The 13,653-nt window shown below is 35.5% G+C and overlaps 1 protein-coding gene and 1 long non-coding RNA gene across 4 annotated transcripts in view; one reads left to right on the top strand and one right to left on the bottom strand.

Annotated features, from left to right (window-relative positions):
- Nucleotides 1-1,195: 1,195 nt before the first annotated feature.
- On the top strand, nucleotides 1,196-8,186 carry LOC147844458 (uncharacterized). The gene is made up of 3 exons (XM_087254605.1): nucleotides 1,196-1,324; nucleotides 4,086-4,196; nucleotides 6,577-8,186. Exons 2-3 carry the CDS (start codon nucleotides 4,139-4,141, stop codon nucleotides 7,752-7,754), a joined length of 1,236 nt encoding a protein of 411 aa, XP_087110731.1. The 5' UTR covers nucleotides 1,196-1,324; nucleotides 4,086-4,138; the 3' UTR covers nucleotides 7,755-8,186.
- A 1,257-nt stretch (nucleotides 8,187-9,443) lies between these two features.
- Nucleotides 9,444-13,653, bottom strand: part of LOC147844457 (uncharacterized) — a 43,586-nt gene continuing 39,376 nt past the window's right edge. For all 3 annotated transcript variants that reach the window (XR_015492093.1, XR_015492092.1, XR_015492094.1), the window contains one exon: nucleotides 9,444-9,481. This is a non-coding gene — a long non-coding RNA (uncharacterized LOC147844457). The remainder of the gene's footprint in view (nucleotides 9,482-13,653) is intronic.

Genomic DNA, 13,653 nt, shown 5'->3' with positions numbered 1-13,653 from the left:
AAACATTCAGTGACAGCATCGATTATTACAAATAAAGACAGAAAAAATAAAGTAACACTAGATGTAAATAAAAATAAATTACAAAACATAAAAAGACATACATACATTATTTTCAATTTCAAAGGAGCTGGAAATACTATGTCCTGTTCAGAGATATAGTAATAAGTGCCCATCTTTGTTTAAAAATATGCAATTTCAATTGTGGTTGAGCAGTCATAAACTTCATTTTATATAGATATATGAGGTAGATATATATATATATATATTCAAGTTTTTCTATCCGCTGTTCTGTTGTTGGAGGGTGTGGCTTCATCCAATTTATTGTAATCGTCTTTTTTGCACTAAGTAAAAGTATATGTAGTATATATATTTCTGGTTTTTAATATATACATCCCGGGGTATACTTTCAATCAAATAAAACAGGGGAGTAAAAGGTAGATCTAACTGCATAGATTTTCATTATCTTAATCTTTACCCCTTGCCAAAATGCAAGTAGCTTCAGACATTCTAACCACTTGTCTTTTAAACATGATTTCAGTCTTATTTGGCTTTGGTTGTGTTATATTTCATGGTGTTTTGGGCACATTTATTATTATTTCTTAAAGAACTGTATTTCAATATTTATCTAATGTTAGTACATATGAACCTTGAAATAAAAAATTAATCTCCAAGAGAAATTTTCTAGTTCTTTAAAGCAATAGTTCGCCTAAATATTCAGATTCTGTCATCATTCACTCACCCTTCACTAATAGTGTATTTCTTCTGTTGAACACAAAACCGCTACATTCTATAAATTATGTTTGTTCAAACTACTTGTTTGTAAAAAGCTGAAATAACACAATTCTTGAGGTTTTTGTGACAACTAAATTGTTTTGTGTTAAATCCACCTTGTAAACATTAATCAGTTAACTTAATTCCATAATTCGAATGTCATTTATTTTACAGTGTATCCAGTGTAGCAGCTCAATGGTTACAAGTTTCCAACATTCTTTAAAACGTCTTCTTTTGGTTTTAACAAAAAAAAAAAAAAAGAAACTCAGAAAGGTTTGAAACAACCCAAGATTGATTAAATGTAAATTTTTGGCCAACTCTTCCCTTAAGATTAGGAGTGGCGTTTTAACGGTTTGGGCTTGAGGTGGCTTTTCTTCAGGGGGGCTATAAGAGCTTAAAAGCACTGATCTGTGAAGAAACGAGTATCAGTAGGATACAGACGGTTGATAGTGCAGCCATTGCAAAACTTCACCATAACCGACTCACTCAAAACACAGAATCATTCAGTAAGGAACTGCTGTGTGTTGCTCAGAGACAATTTTGCATCTAAAATGTAAGTAACTTATTATTTCTTTTTGTGTATTGAACTGTTGTGTAAAATCAATGTCATGCTTTACACTTGTGCTAGAATAACAGCAATCTTGCTCATGTGTGATTGCTTAACTAATGTTTTAGTGATTTTTTTAAACCTTAACCTTGTTATTCTGACCTGCTTGTTGTTAAAGGGTATATAATATAAATTATATTTTTTTATAATAACCCTGATTAACCCTGTTAATCATCCAGACATCAACCACATTTCTTTCATATTTAAATTCCTATTGGAGATGCATAGCAGGATAATCTCCCATTCACGAGTCTTCTATGCAGAGAAATTTTCTCAGGTCTTTGAGTAATGCATTTAGACAATAATGTCCAAACTTATGTTTAAATAAGTTTTTGTTGTTACAGATGAAATATAACATGGTTTAAATATGTCCCAGTTGGCTAGATATTAATTAACAGTCATTCAAACAACTTAAACCTCTCTACTTCACGGTTGGTCCCACACATCCACAAATTTTGTAGTTTATTTACACTTACCCACGTTTTTAGTTCTAACCAAAATCACGTCCAATTCCAACACAGGGTAAAATGTTAAGGTATTTGCTCAGGGTTAACCATGGCATTTTTCAAGGTTTTTACCACAATATCGGCAGACGTCTTCCTGCCAATTATTGTAAAAGTTCGGCAAAATTTGGATGAGAAACACAGGAAAAAGTATTTTTTATTACAGTCGATGTTTTTTTATTTAAAAAACAATTTGTGAAAGTATGCAAGTAACAGCTAATATTATTGTGATTAATTATGTCTTCTAGGCTAAAATACACACAATGAATGCTAGCCAGTTTTGGGAAAACAACAAAATAATTGTTGAATTTTTTGTTTTATTGCTCATAATATTTCAAATAAAGGCATTGTATAACAATAGATAATAATGCAAATAAATACAAAAGTGTTTATTTAATAGATAAATACATAAATAAACCCACTGTGCTGTGTGGAATAAGAAGAAATTAGCTACTGAGGAAATACACAAAATAAAGTAAACTGAATTTAAATTAATTGAGTGAAATCTGACTTTTAGGCAACTGTTACAACCTGCCCCACAGGTGGGGTAAAAAGTAAAATTTTTATTACTGGCACATTTGGCAATACTGCACGAAAGATCCAGCGATCATACTTTCATAGGAGAGGCTTGCGTGTTGTTGGTAAAAAAAAATGGTAACACCGTGGCCAAAACCAAAAAGTGTTACTTTGTGCTCCGCTCTCTCCTACAGTGGGCAATATTAGCGGTTAAAGAATGGACGCTTTTACGCTATGAATTTTACTGGAAATAATAAATCATCTGGGAACCTTTGGGCCTGGGCACGCTTGCGTCATTAATGCAGCACTGTTCAGTTAGGGCTCTTACTCAGCGGAGATTTCTTGAGTTATATAATTTAAGTTGTTTAATATGCGGTGACACGCAGTCAGATATTTCGCTGAACAGATCAGCCACTTTTGACGCTTATAAACATTCATAAAGTCCTCATGCTGCAGAAATTAGGAGGTTTGCTGAAAGTGCGCAGCGGTCATGCAGTGAGGGGTTTGCGTCTTTAATAAACTACGACAGTTTGCGTTCAATAAACAGTAAGAATGATTAATAAATTAATTAATTAAGTTCTGTGAATGAACGTCGCCTCGTGGTTCCATCCCAAAGAGGGAAGAAATCACTTTCCCGAACGCTCGCGTTCAATCTGCCCAGTTGGTGGAATGAACTCCCTAACTGCATCAGAACGGCAGAGTCACTCGCTGTCTTCAAGAAACGACTAAAAACTCAACTATTTAGTCTCCACTTCACTTCCTAATCTGCTATTGCCTCTCTGTACATACCACTAACAGTACTCAAAAAAATAAATAAAAAAATAAAATTTTTACTAATGCTTTCCTTCTTAGACTTGACAGACCTGAAACTTGCCTATAGCACTTATTCATTGTTGCTGTTATAGTTGTGAAGATTGCTTCCTTGTCCTCATTTGTAAGTCGCTTTGGATAAAAGCATCTGCTAAATGACTAAATGTAAATCTAAAGCTAGAACTTTCAATGCAGCAAATTGCGAAACTTGCTGCACGACCTTACGTTTCTGTGCTGCCGCATTCACATGCGTGTAAATGAAAGTCTGGGGAGAAAAGTGCAGTGTGACCGCAGCTTTAATCCTTACAAAGATACCATATTGCAGGTCAAATCAATCAATGCGGTGCTCTCATATTTCCTGTGATTGGCTGTTCCGTGTCACACTTTCAGCTGCATGCAGTCCTGTGTTAATCACAAACTCTGGGTTAACAGAGAATGTTTATATAATGTGTATAAGCATTGTGAAACAACTTAACCGGATCTTAACCAGGCTGAATTTGTTTGGTTTTTGTCAATCAAGAGTTTGTTCAACTTATTTTGTGCAACAGGCTTCTGATATTGCAGAATGTAGTTTCCTAAAGCTGCAGGGGGTTTAGTAGGTGGGTAAACACAAATCTCAATGTCAATAGGTGTTAAATCGGCATGTCTGTTATCATTAAACATCAGGGAACTTCACACTGCTCCAGTGATCTGTTTAAAGATTTGTTTAGTCAGTGTCTGGAAACAGTCTGAACCTGGTGGTTTAATTGTCTTTGGTTTTAATGTCCTCTTCGCAGATTGTAGGTTGACTGAGAGACATTTAGGTGTGATAAAGCTGTGATCTATGGCTTGTTGTTGTAAATTTCTTTGTTGTAAACGTGTTGATTTGTTTATTTCAGAACTACCACTCAACGATCCCAATTCACACTTGGAAATAGAGAAAAGCGTGAAGATGAAGAATACAACAAAACCCTGCAGAACAGAGCATCACAATGCTGAAGGACAAAGAGGTTGATGTCTGTTCTTGATTCTTCATTAATGATGCTGAAGAGCGAAGACTATACATCAGTAACCCGAGTATATTTAGTGCCAGTCCACTTTTTTGCCGCTCTGGTTTCCATTTATTATTCCCATTTTGATAAATAAGGTCTTTTTTAAAACAAAAGCACAGAAAAAACCCAGTCAGCAGGTACATTTTCAGCAGATAAGTAATACAATTAAAATGATTATATATTTCTTGATTCTGGATAATTATGCGATGGCAAAGATATTAAAGATTAGATTAAATAATGCTTGTTAACATTATTTAAAGCACTGTGAGTTAACAAACTAACAATGAACTTTATTTTTAAAAAATAACCTAAACAAATATAAATAAATATTTGAATAAATGTATTGTTCATTGGATTTTCATGTTGGTAAAATGATTATCTAACATTGCTATAATTATACAACCCTAAATCAGAAAAAAGTGGCACAGTATGAAAAACGCAAATAAAAAAAAGTTGTGCTTTTAAAATTTACTTTAACTTTATGTATTTTATTGCAGACAGCACAAAAGACATTATTTAATGTGTTCCTCGTGATTTTTATTCTTTTTTGTTTTTTTAAATAAACACATATTTTAATTTTGTTTCTTGCAACACGTTTCAAAAAAAAGTTGGAGCAGTAAATCATTCACTTTGTAATGTTGCCATTCCTTTTTACAACACATAGAAGATGGTTAGGGACTGAATACAAGTGATGAAGTGTTTCCGATGTAATTTTGTCCCATTCTTCCTGCAAACAAGTCCTAAAGTAATCAAGAGTACAGGGTCTTCGTTATCGTATTGTGCACTTCAAAATCAACCACATATTCTCTATAGGAGACAGGTCGGGACTACAGGCAGGCTGGTCAAGTGCTTGTTTCCTCTTCCTTCGCAGCCAGGACTTTGTAATGTGTGCAGAACATGGTTTTGCATCTTGTTGAAACTGCATGAGTGTCCCTGAAAAAGATGTATTTTTGAAGGCAGCATATTTTGCTCCAAAATCTCCATGCACTTCTCAGCATTAATGGTGCCTTTTACAGAAGTGCAAGTTGCCACTGACACAACCCTATGCCTTTCTTTAGTGTTATAGTTGCTAGTTGATAATTTGATAATACATGCTTTAGTGACTCAAATTTATGAATGCATTTAAATGACATCTAATTTATTAATGAAATGTATACATTTTCAGTGTTTTGAAGGATATTTAGTGACTATTTTAGAGGGTAGTGAAGGTCAAACTGTACAAACTATGTGTCTAATTACATTTTTTTTAATTAAAAACAAAAAAATAGTCAGTTTGGGTGGGTCAAATGTATATTTTTATTTTATACATTTTTAATTATTAATATTTAAGAAAGATAATATTGAAAAAAGCCATTTCTTACTATTAAAGAGCTGAGAGCTGACGCCCTATACATCTTGTTTTGATGTCCTTAAGGGGGTATAAAGCATTAATTAGGGGTGTCAATCCTCCCCAAACCCTCCTGTAATTTGCACCCTGCCTTTCTCCCAAAAAATACCTAAAATACTGATTCATCTAACCACAGTACACATTTTCACGGTGTGATGGTCCATCCCAGATACCTCCGACCCCAGAGAAGTTGACAGCGCTTCGGGGCTTTCTTTTAGGCACAATAGAGTTTTAAATTGTATTTGTGGATGTAACTATGTATTGTGGTACTTAACAAAGGTTTGCCAAATTAGTCCTGAGCCCATGTGGTGATATCGCTTATAGATGAATGACGATTCTTCATGCAATGCCGTCTGAGGGATCAGAGATCACAGTAGTTCAGCTTAGGCTTGTGCCCTTGTCTTTTACGCACTGAAATTCCTCCAGATTTCTTAAATCTTTTAAAGAATTTATGCACTGTTTAGGTGAAATATTCTATCTTCCTATCTTTCTTTGAAGAACATTGTTTCAAAACATTTCAATCATTTTCTCATGTATTTGTTGGCAAACTGGCGATCCTCGGCCCATCTTTGCTCCTAAAGGACTAGACCTTTCTTGGATGCAGCTTTTTTGAACCAAATCTTAATTACAATCACCTGTTGACATCACTTTGACCAATTGACCTGATAACCAGCCCTAAATTGCTCCTGTCCCAACTTTTTTTGAAATGTGTTGCAGGTCTGCAAGACAGGAAAGGATGTATATTTACAAATGACATAAAGTTGACCAGACAAAGCATAAAATATTTTGTATTCAGATTGTCTGCAATCAAATACAAGTCAAAGTAAATTTGGAAAGCACTACTTACTTTTTCAATTTGCATTTTCAATACTTTTCAGATTTGGGGTTTTATATTTATATCTATTTATAATATATATATTGCTAAACATTTGATCTCGTCTTACTTTTCAGATCGCATGGAGGGAAACAAGAAAGGAGAAACAAAGGCCAAAAAATCAGTCGTCTGCTCTCATTGCAAAAAACGATTCACACATAAAGTGCACCTTCAGATTCACATGAGAGTTCACACTGGAGAGAAGCCATATCGATGTGATCAATGTGGGAAATGTTTCCCATACAAACAAAGCCTTAAACTACACCTGGATATCCATGCCAAGGGGAATCCGTACACGTGTGATGAGTGCGGGGAGAGTTTCAAAACCAGGTTACAATTGAGGAGCCACATGACACTCCACCCTGAATACAAGCCGTACAAATGTGATCAATGCGAGAAGAGTTACGGGAGAGAAGACCACCTTCAGAGACACATGAAGCTTCACACAGGGGAAAAGCCGCACAAGTGCGAACACTGCGGAAAGAGTTTCCCGATGAGAGATTTGCTTAGGAGCCACTTAATGGTGCACAGCGAAGTGAAGCCGTACACATGTGATCAATGCGGAAAGGGTTTTACACTCAAAAAAAGCTATAATGAACACATGAATATTCACACTGGAGAGAGGCCGTACACATGCGATCAATGCGGGAAGGGTTTCCCTTATGAACAGAGTCTTAATCTGCACATGAGATTTCACCGAGAAGAAAAACCCTTCACTTGTGATCAATGCGGCCAGAGCTTCTCCCAGAAAGGAGCCTATAACATCCACATGAAAATCCACACTGGAGAAAAGCCGTATACCTGCGATCAGTGCGGGATGAGTTTCAGACATGGATACTCTCTCAAATTACATATGACGCACCATACTGGAGAAAAACCATTTCACTGTGATCAATGTGATAAATGTTATAGTACGGCATTATTCCTGAAGAACCACATGAAAACTCATGATAAGGCTCAACTTTACTCATGTTTTACTTGTGGAAAGACTTTTAATCAATTGAGGGGTTTGAGGTTGCATGAGAAAAGGCACAGCCTTACAAAGCCTTTTATGTGCTTTGATTGCGGAAAGTGCTACTTTACAGATACAGAGCTGAAACAACATCTGCCAGTTCACTCTAATGAAAGACCTTACATGTGTTCACTCTGTTATAAGAGTTTCCCCAGAATGGGAAGCTTGATAGTTCATGAGAAGACCCATAATGGAGAGAAACCCGATTGCCGCACTGGAAGTAAAAAGAGCCAGGATGAGTGAGAACATAATGAAACATCTTTATTAAATATGTTTGCTTTTTGATGTAAACTTTATCATGAAGCTTGTTTGTTTTAAGGTCAGGTATTCTGTGACACTATTACTCGGGGATAGTTTATAGTCTGTTGTTGAAGTAGTTGTTTACAAAATGTTCTTGTCAATTAACTTTGTAACTTGCTAACAATTATATTCCTTTTCTTTTAACTTTTAAATGTTAGAAATCTTTCTCAATTGTTTTAACTGTTTTTATAGGCTTATATATTCTCTTTAGCTCATATATTCTGTATAGTATCCATTGAATTCCCTCTTTTTGTGCTTTTTTTAATTCAACATTAAGAATTTTACAGAAACAACTTGATAATGCCAGTCAATAACAGTTTAAGAAATGCATCTAACTTGTATCTTGGAAAAAGAATAAAGTTCTTAAACACCTAATATTGGTTTGTGACAGTCTTTAAAGTTGAAAACTTCTTATGTTTAGGCCTGTCACAATAGGGATTTCTTGTTGTGCGATATATAGCAATGGAGATATTATTGTCATTTTGAAATGATTTTATGCCACTGATTGTGTAATGATTATAAAACAGAATAATGCAAATAGTCATAAACACTTTAAAATGCTTTTCATTTTTAGCGTTTTTTAGATTCCATAATTTAATAAAAAGTCCCGTTATTTATTGAATGTCCAATTATGTAAACGCCCAATTATAAACTTTGACACTGGTCAGAACGTCAATGTAAATGTAAATTGCCTTCAACGTTTTTTGTGAATTTGTAAATATATATTGCGATGGCAAAAATGATTGAGGTCATCTCCAAGTATTGCACGACAAGTCAACATATTGATTATTGTGACAGGCCAACTTATGTTAACTTATATATGCAGTCTAAGGACAGTCCATACAGACTAAGGGCGTATTCACACTATGTACAGTTGCCTTGAACCGGGCCAAAGGATGCTTTTCCCTCATCCTGTTTCCCTCGACGGCCTGCACTCACATTACATTCGGGCCTGGGCATGCTTACGTCATCGATAATGAGCTGTCCAGTAAGCGCTTTCACTCAGCACAGTGGAGATTTCTTTAGTTATATCAGTTTAGTGGTTTGAGATGTAGTGACAGGCTGACGAATATTTGGCAGAATAGTTTAGCCACTTTTGACATTCATAAAGTTGTGCTGCAGGTATTAGGTTTCCTGAAGGTGCAGCTGTCGTGCAGTGAGGGGTTTGCATCTTTAATAATCTACGACAGTTTGCGCTCATTGAACAGTAAGAATGATTAATAAACACATATAAAACAGTCCCTCAAAAGTCACGTCTCGCTTTCAGTTTCGGGCTCAGGCATGTTTTGCACTTACACACAAGTGTACCGCCCCAAAGCCCAAGTGAACCGAGCTCTGGAACACCTCTTCCAACCGGGCCAGGGTCAGCCAAGTGAACCATGCCTGAGCCCGATTCAGAACACTCACACTTGTCAAACGATCAGGGAAACGGGCCTGGGCACGGTTCGGATAGCATAGTGTGAATACGCTCTAAGTGACAAAGCATCCCTAAAGACAATTATGAACAAAATCACTCAATGAATGAATGAATGAATAAATGAATGAATGAATGAATGAATGAATGAATGAATGAATGAATGAATGAATGAATGAATGAATGAATGAATGAATGAATGAATGAATGAAAAATACTTTCCTTAATCTGGGTAGTTCAAGACTAAGTTTGCCATCTGGACAAAAAAAAAAAGATTACACAATTCATCAAGGTTAAGTGATTGAAAAACAACTCTTTGCCAAAAAAAGTGGCCACCCATATAGAAAATATATGGGAAATACTAAAATTCTCCAAATAAAAATGTAGAAATTCCACACAATGCAGATACATATTTTACCCAAGTGCACATTTGAACCTATACAACATGCTCCTATATCAAACACTCTCTCACACACACTGTAAATAAATATGATCAATTATTCATGACAACATTTGTTTTTAGTTCATTGTAACTTTATTAACAAAGTTAATCATGTTCCAACCTAATTTTATAAGTTACACAAGCTGTATTAAGTCAGTTTAACATAATATAAGGTCAATGTAGGGGCAGCATGGTGGTGCAGTGAGTAGCACAATCGCCTCACATCAAGAAGGTCGCTTGCCACTGCTGGGTCAGGTGCATGGCGTTTCTGTGTAGAGTGTGCATGTTCTCCCGTGTTTCCTCCGGGTGCTCTGATTTCTCCAACAAGTCCAAAAACATGTGGTATATGTGAGTTGGGTAAGCTAAATTGTCCGTATGTGTGTGAATGAGAGTGTATGGGTGTTTCCCAGTGATGGGTTGCAGCTGGAAGGGCATACGCTGCGTATAACATGTGCTGGATTGGTTGGCGGTTCATTGCGCTGTGGCAACCCCAGATTAATAAAGAAACTAAGAAAATGAATGAATGAAGTTCAATGTACTCATAAAGTTAATTTGATTTAGCTTAAATTTTTAAAGCAACAAGGATTTTTTTTTACAGTGCACACACACACACACACACACACACACACACACACACACACACACAAGCAGCACACTGCACACACACTGCAGGTAGTTTTACTCCCCAGGTAGCAAAGAATTTTGGCCTAGATTTGGCATAAATCTGGCACAGCAAGTATTCATGCGGCACTGGCATACAGCACGTGAGCCACACATGGCCCTGGCTTGGCAAAGGTGGAATCTTCTTCAAGGCAGCACACAATACTTGGGCCAGATGTGAAATGTAGTATTTGGCTCAGATGTCAATAATTGATATGTGGGCCATGTAAGTTTGGACTATCTTGACCCCCATTTAAAATACATTTTTACTGTTTTCAAATAAAGAAAAAAAATTCTACCCATCAGATCGCTTCGAGAAAAAAACGCAATGCTTCATGGGTTTATCCATTTCATTGCAGTTAGGATGCACCAACATGTGGCCCAGTTCAGGCCCAGTTATGGGTTACTAACTTGGCGCAGATAGGATCCATGCTTAGCCATTGTCTGGTATTTAGACTTGGTCTGGTCATGTACCGTAATTCAAAGCATGTGGGCCAAGAAAAAGCTGATTGTGTGGGCCAGAGCTGGGCAAGAGAAATTTAGCTTTGTGGGTCTTGCTGAATTAAATATTAGCCATAAAAATAAGTATATTTCTACACAAACATCCAACAGAATAATTATGCCAAATGATTTTTCTTTAATTTTTTAATAATTTCATTATCTGAATGGTTTGAGGCTGCTATTTATAAGTTTGCCACTTGACCAACCAAAAATAAGGACTTAATTTAACAGTGCTGAGCCCTCTGAGTCAAGCTCCATTATTTGTCCCATATGCAATGAATTGGCATACTAAAATTAAATTCATCAATCGTAATTGTAGCAATTACGGGCCTGAACTAATCGACAGCTAAGTGGTAAATAGCTATCACAGGGTCTGACCAAGAAGTAAAAAAATCCAGAATCCAATGGTCCAGAATTTGTCACATACATGAGCCCATTTGTCTTATTTTGACTGCTATGACAACATAAACTGTAAAAATAATCCATCTAAAGGGCCAGCACAGTTCGCAGTGGGTAACACTATTGCCTCACAGCAAGAAGGTGGTTCTAGCCTCAGCTAGGTCAGTTGGCATTTCTGTGTGGAGTTTGCATGTTCTCGTCGTGTTCGTGTGGGTTTCCTAAACCGTTTCCCCCACAAGTCCAAAGAGGTACAGGTGAATTGGGTAAGCTAAATTGGCCGTAGTGTATGTGTGTGAATGAGAATGTATGGGTGTTTCCTAGTAACGGGATGCAGCTGGAAGGTAATTCACTGTGTAAAACATGTGCTGGATAAGTTGGTGGTTTATTCCGCTGTGGCAATCCTTGATGAATAAAGGGACTAAGCTGAAAAGAAAATGAATGAATTGTTGTGTGTGTGTGTGTGTGTGTGTGTGTGTGTGTGTGTGTGTGTGTGTGTGTGTGTGTGTGTGTGTGTGTGTGTGTGTGTGTGTCTTCTGCAGTAAAGATGCCTCACAAAAAAAGAAAAGGCATAATTAAAGTAATAAAGGTCTGTAAAACTTTTCTAACCCCATAGTTATTAATATGTGAAAGTTTTTACCTTTTAAAATGGTCTGTTTCTATTTAAAGTCTTCAGAGTCACAGCATATGCTGCCTTATCACTGCTCTAGCAACTCCATGCAAATGTCAACCTTGTTATGAAAAAAATAAAGTTTTTACCAAAATAGAGAATGCGTTTTTACAGTTTTGTTGTGTAGGCTTGTATTTTACAGTATTTTAATTTAAAATACTCAAGTCTGTGTTTTTAAACTATTATATTTGATTTACCAAAGTCACACAAGTGCAATTTCACATCAGTCTCATCCATAACGGAGATGCGTCACATTCATAACGGAGATTTTTCCCTCATAAATGCAAAAATGTCAAATAAAATAAATTATGTTTGTTTAACAGTGAGCCGACTCTTACCCATTAGCATTGTTTATTTTGGGTTGTGCAGTTTAATTCACAGAATTTCTACAAAGTATGATGTATACTGTAAACTCGCAGACTATTTTGTTCAAATCCATAACATATCTGAAAAAAAATGTACAGATTGATATTTTTCTGATCCCTTAACTGAGTGGTTAGTTGTTTTGGAAAATATAAATAGTCGTTTCAAAATAATGTTAACATATACTTTATAATCAGGGGTCACCACAGCGGAATGAACTGTCAACTTATCCAGCGTACAGTATGTTATACGCAGCAGATGCCCTTCCAGCAACAACCCATACACTCTCATACACAAACACACACTCATTCACTACGGCCAATTTAGCTAACCCAATTCATATAGCGCATGTCTTTGGACTGTGGGGGAAACCGCAGCACCTGGAGGAAACTCACACCAACACAGGGAGAACATGCAAACTCCACACAGAAATACCAAAAAACCCAGCCGAGGCTTAAACCAGAGACCTTCTTGCTGTGAAGCGATTGTTCTACCCACTGCGTCACCCCACCACCCATTATTATTAATATTATTTTTATTATTATTACTATCACATATTTTCTTGAAAGTAATCCATATACTTCAGCTTAACGTTTATTCTTTATACTCAATTAAAGTCTAAAAATTAAAGTATAAAAATAAGCAGAAGGATCGGCCTTCAATATTGAATGGAAACAAAAGAACGACAGAAAACAAAGGAGGGATTTTTGGAGACTGAGCGTTTTGTTTATAATTATCTAGTGCTAAATTGATAATGATTACACCAAAAAAAAAAAAAAAATTCACTGTTTATTGCTGTTTAATTTACTGTTTAAATGTATTAAATAAAAAACTACTTTTATCAGCACCATGTGATACATGTAAAAGTAACTAGCTTCCTTTAGCTGTTGTTTTTTTTAAATTTAGAACAAAAAAAACTAGCATGAACCACAATTATAACCACTTATTTTTTTACTTTATTTTTCATCGATTATTAAAAATAATGACAAAAAAATAAACACTAGATGTAAATAAAAACAAATTACAAAAAAAAAAAAAATAATAATAATAAAAAAACTTACATTATTTTTTAATTTCAAAGGAGCTGGAAATACTATGTCCTGTTCGGAGATAAAATAATAAGTACCCATCTTTGTTTAAAAATATGCAATTTCAATTGTGGTTGAGCAGTCATAAACTTCATTATATATATATATATTTTTTTTTTTTATAGATAGATAGATAGATAGATAGATAGATAGATAGATAGATAGATAGATAGATAGATAGATAGATAGATAGATAGATAGATAGATAGATAGATAGAAAGACGGATAGACGGATAGACGGATAGACAGATAGATAGACAGATAGACAGATAGACAGATAGACAGATAGACAGATAGACAGATAGATA

Source organism: Danio rerio, chromosome 5 (assembly GCF_052040795.2).
Source record: "Danio rerio strain M-AB ecotype USA chromosome 5, GRCz13ab, whole genome shotgun sequence".
Taxonomy (NCBI): domain Eukaryota; kingdom Metazoa; phylum Chordata; class Actinopteri; order Cypriniformes; family Danionidae; genus Danio; species Danio rerio.
This window is presented reverse-complemented; position numbering and strand designations above follow the sequence as displayed.

Excerpts from the sequence above, each read along its gene's own strand:
- LOC147844458 (XM_087254605.1), top strand. The coding sequence starts at position 4,139 with ATGAAGAATACAACAAAACCCTGCAGAACAGAGCATCACAATGCTGAA. Across the intron at positions 4,197-6,576 it reads CAATGCTGAAGGACAAAGAG|ATCGCATGGAGGGAAACAAG; the intron begins GTTGATGTCTGT and ends CTTACTTTTCAG.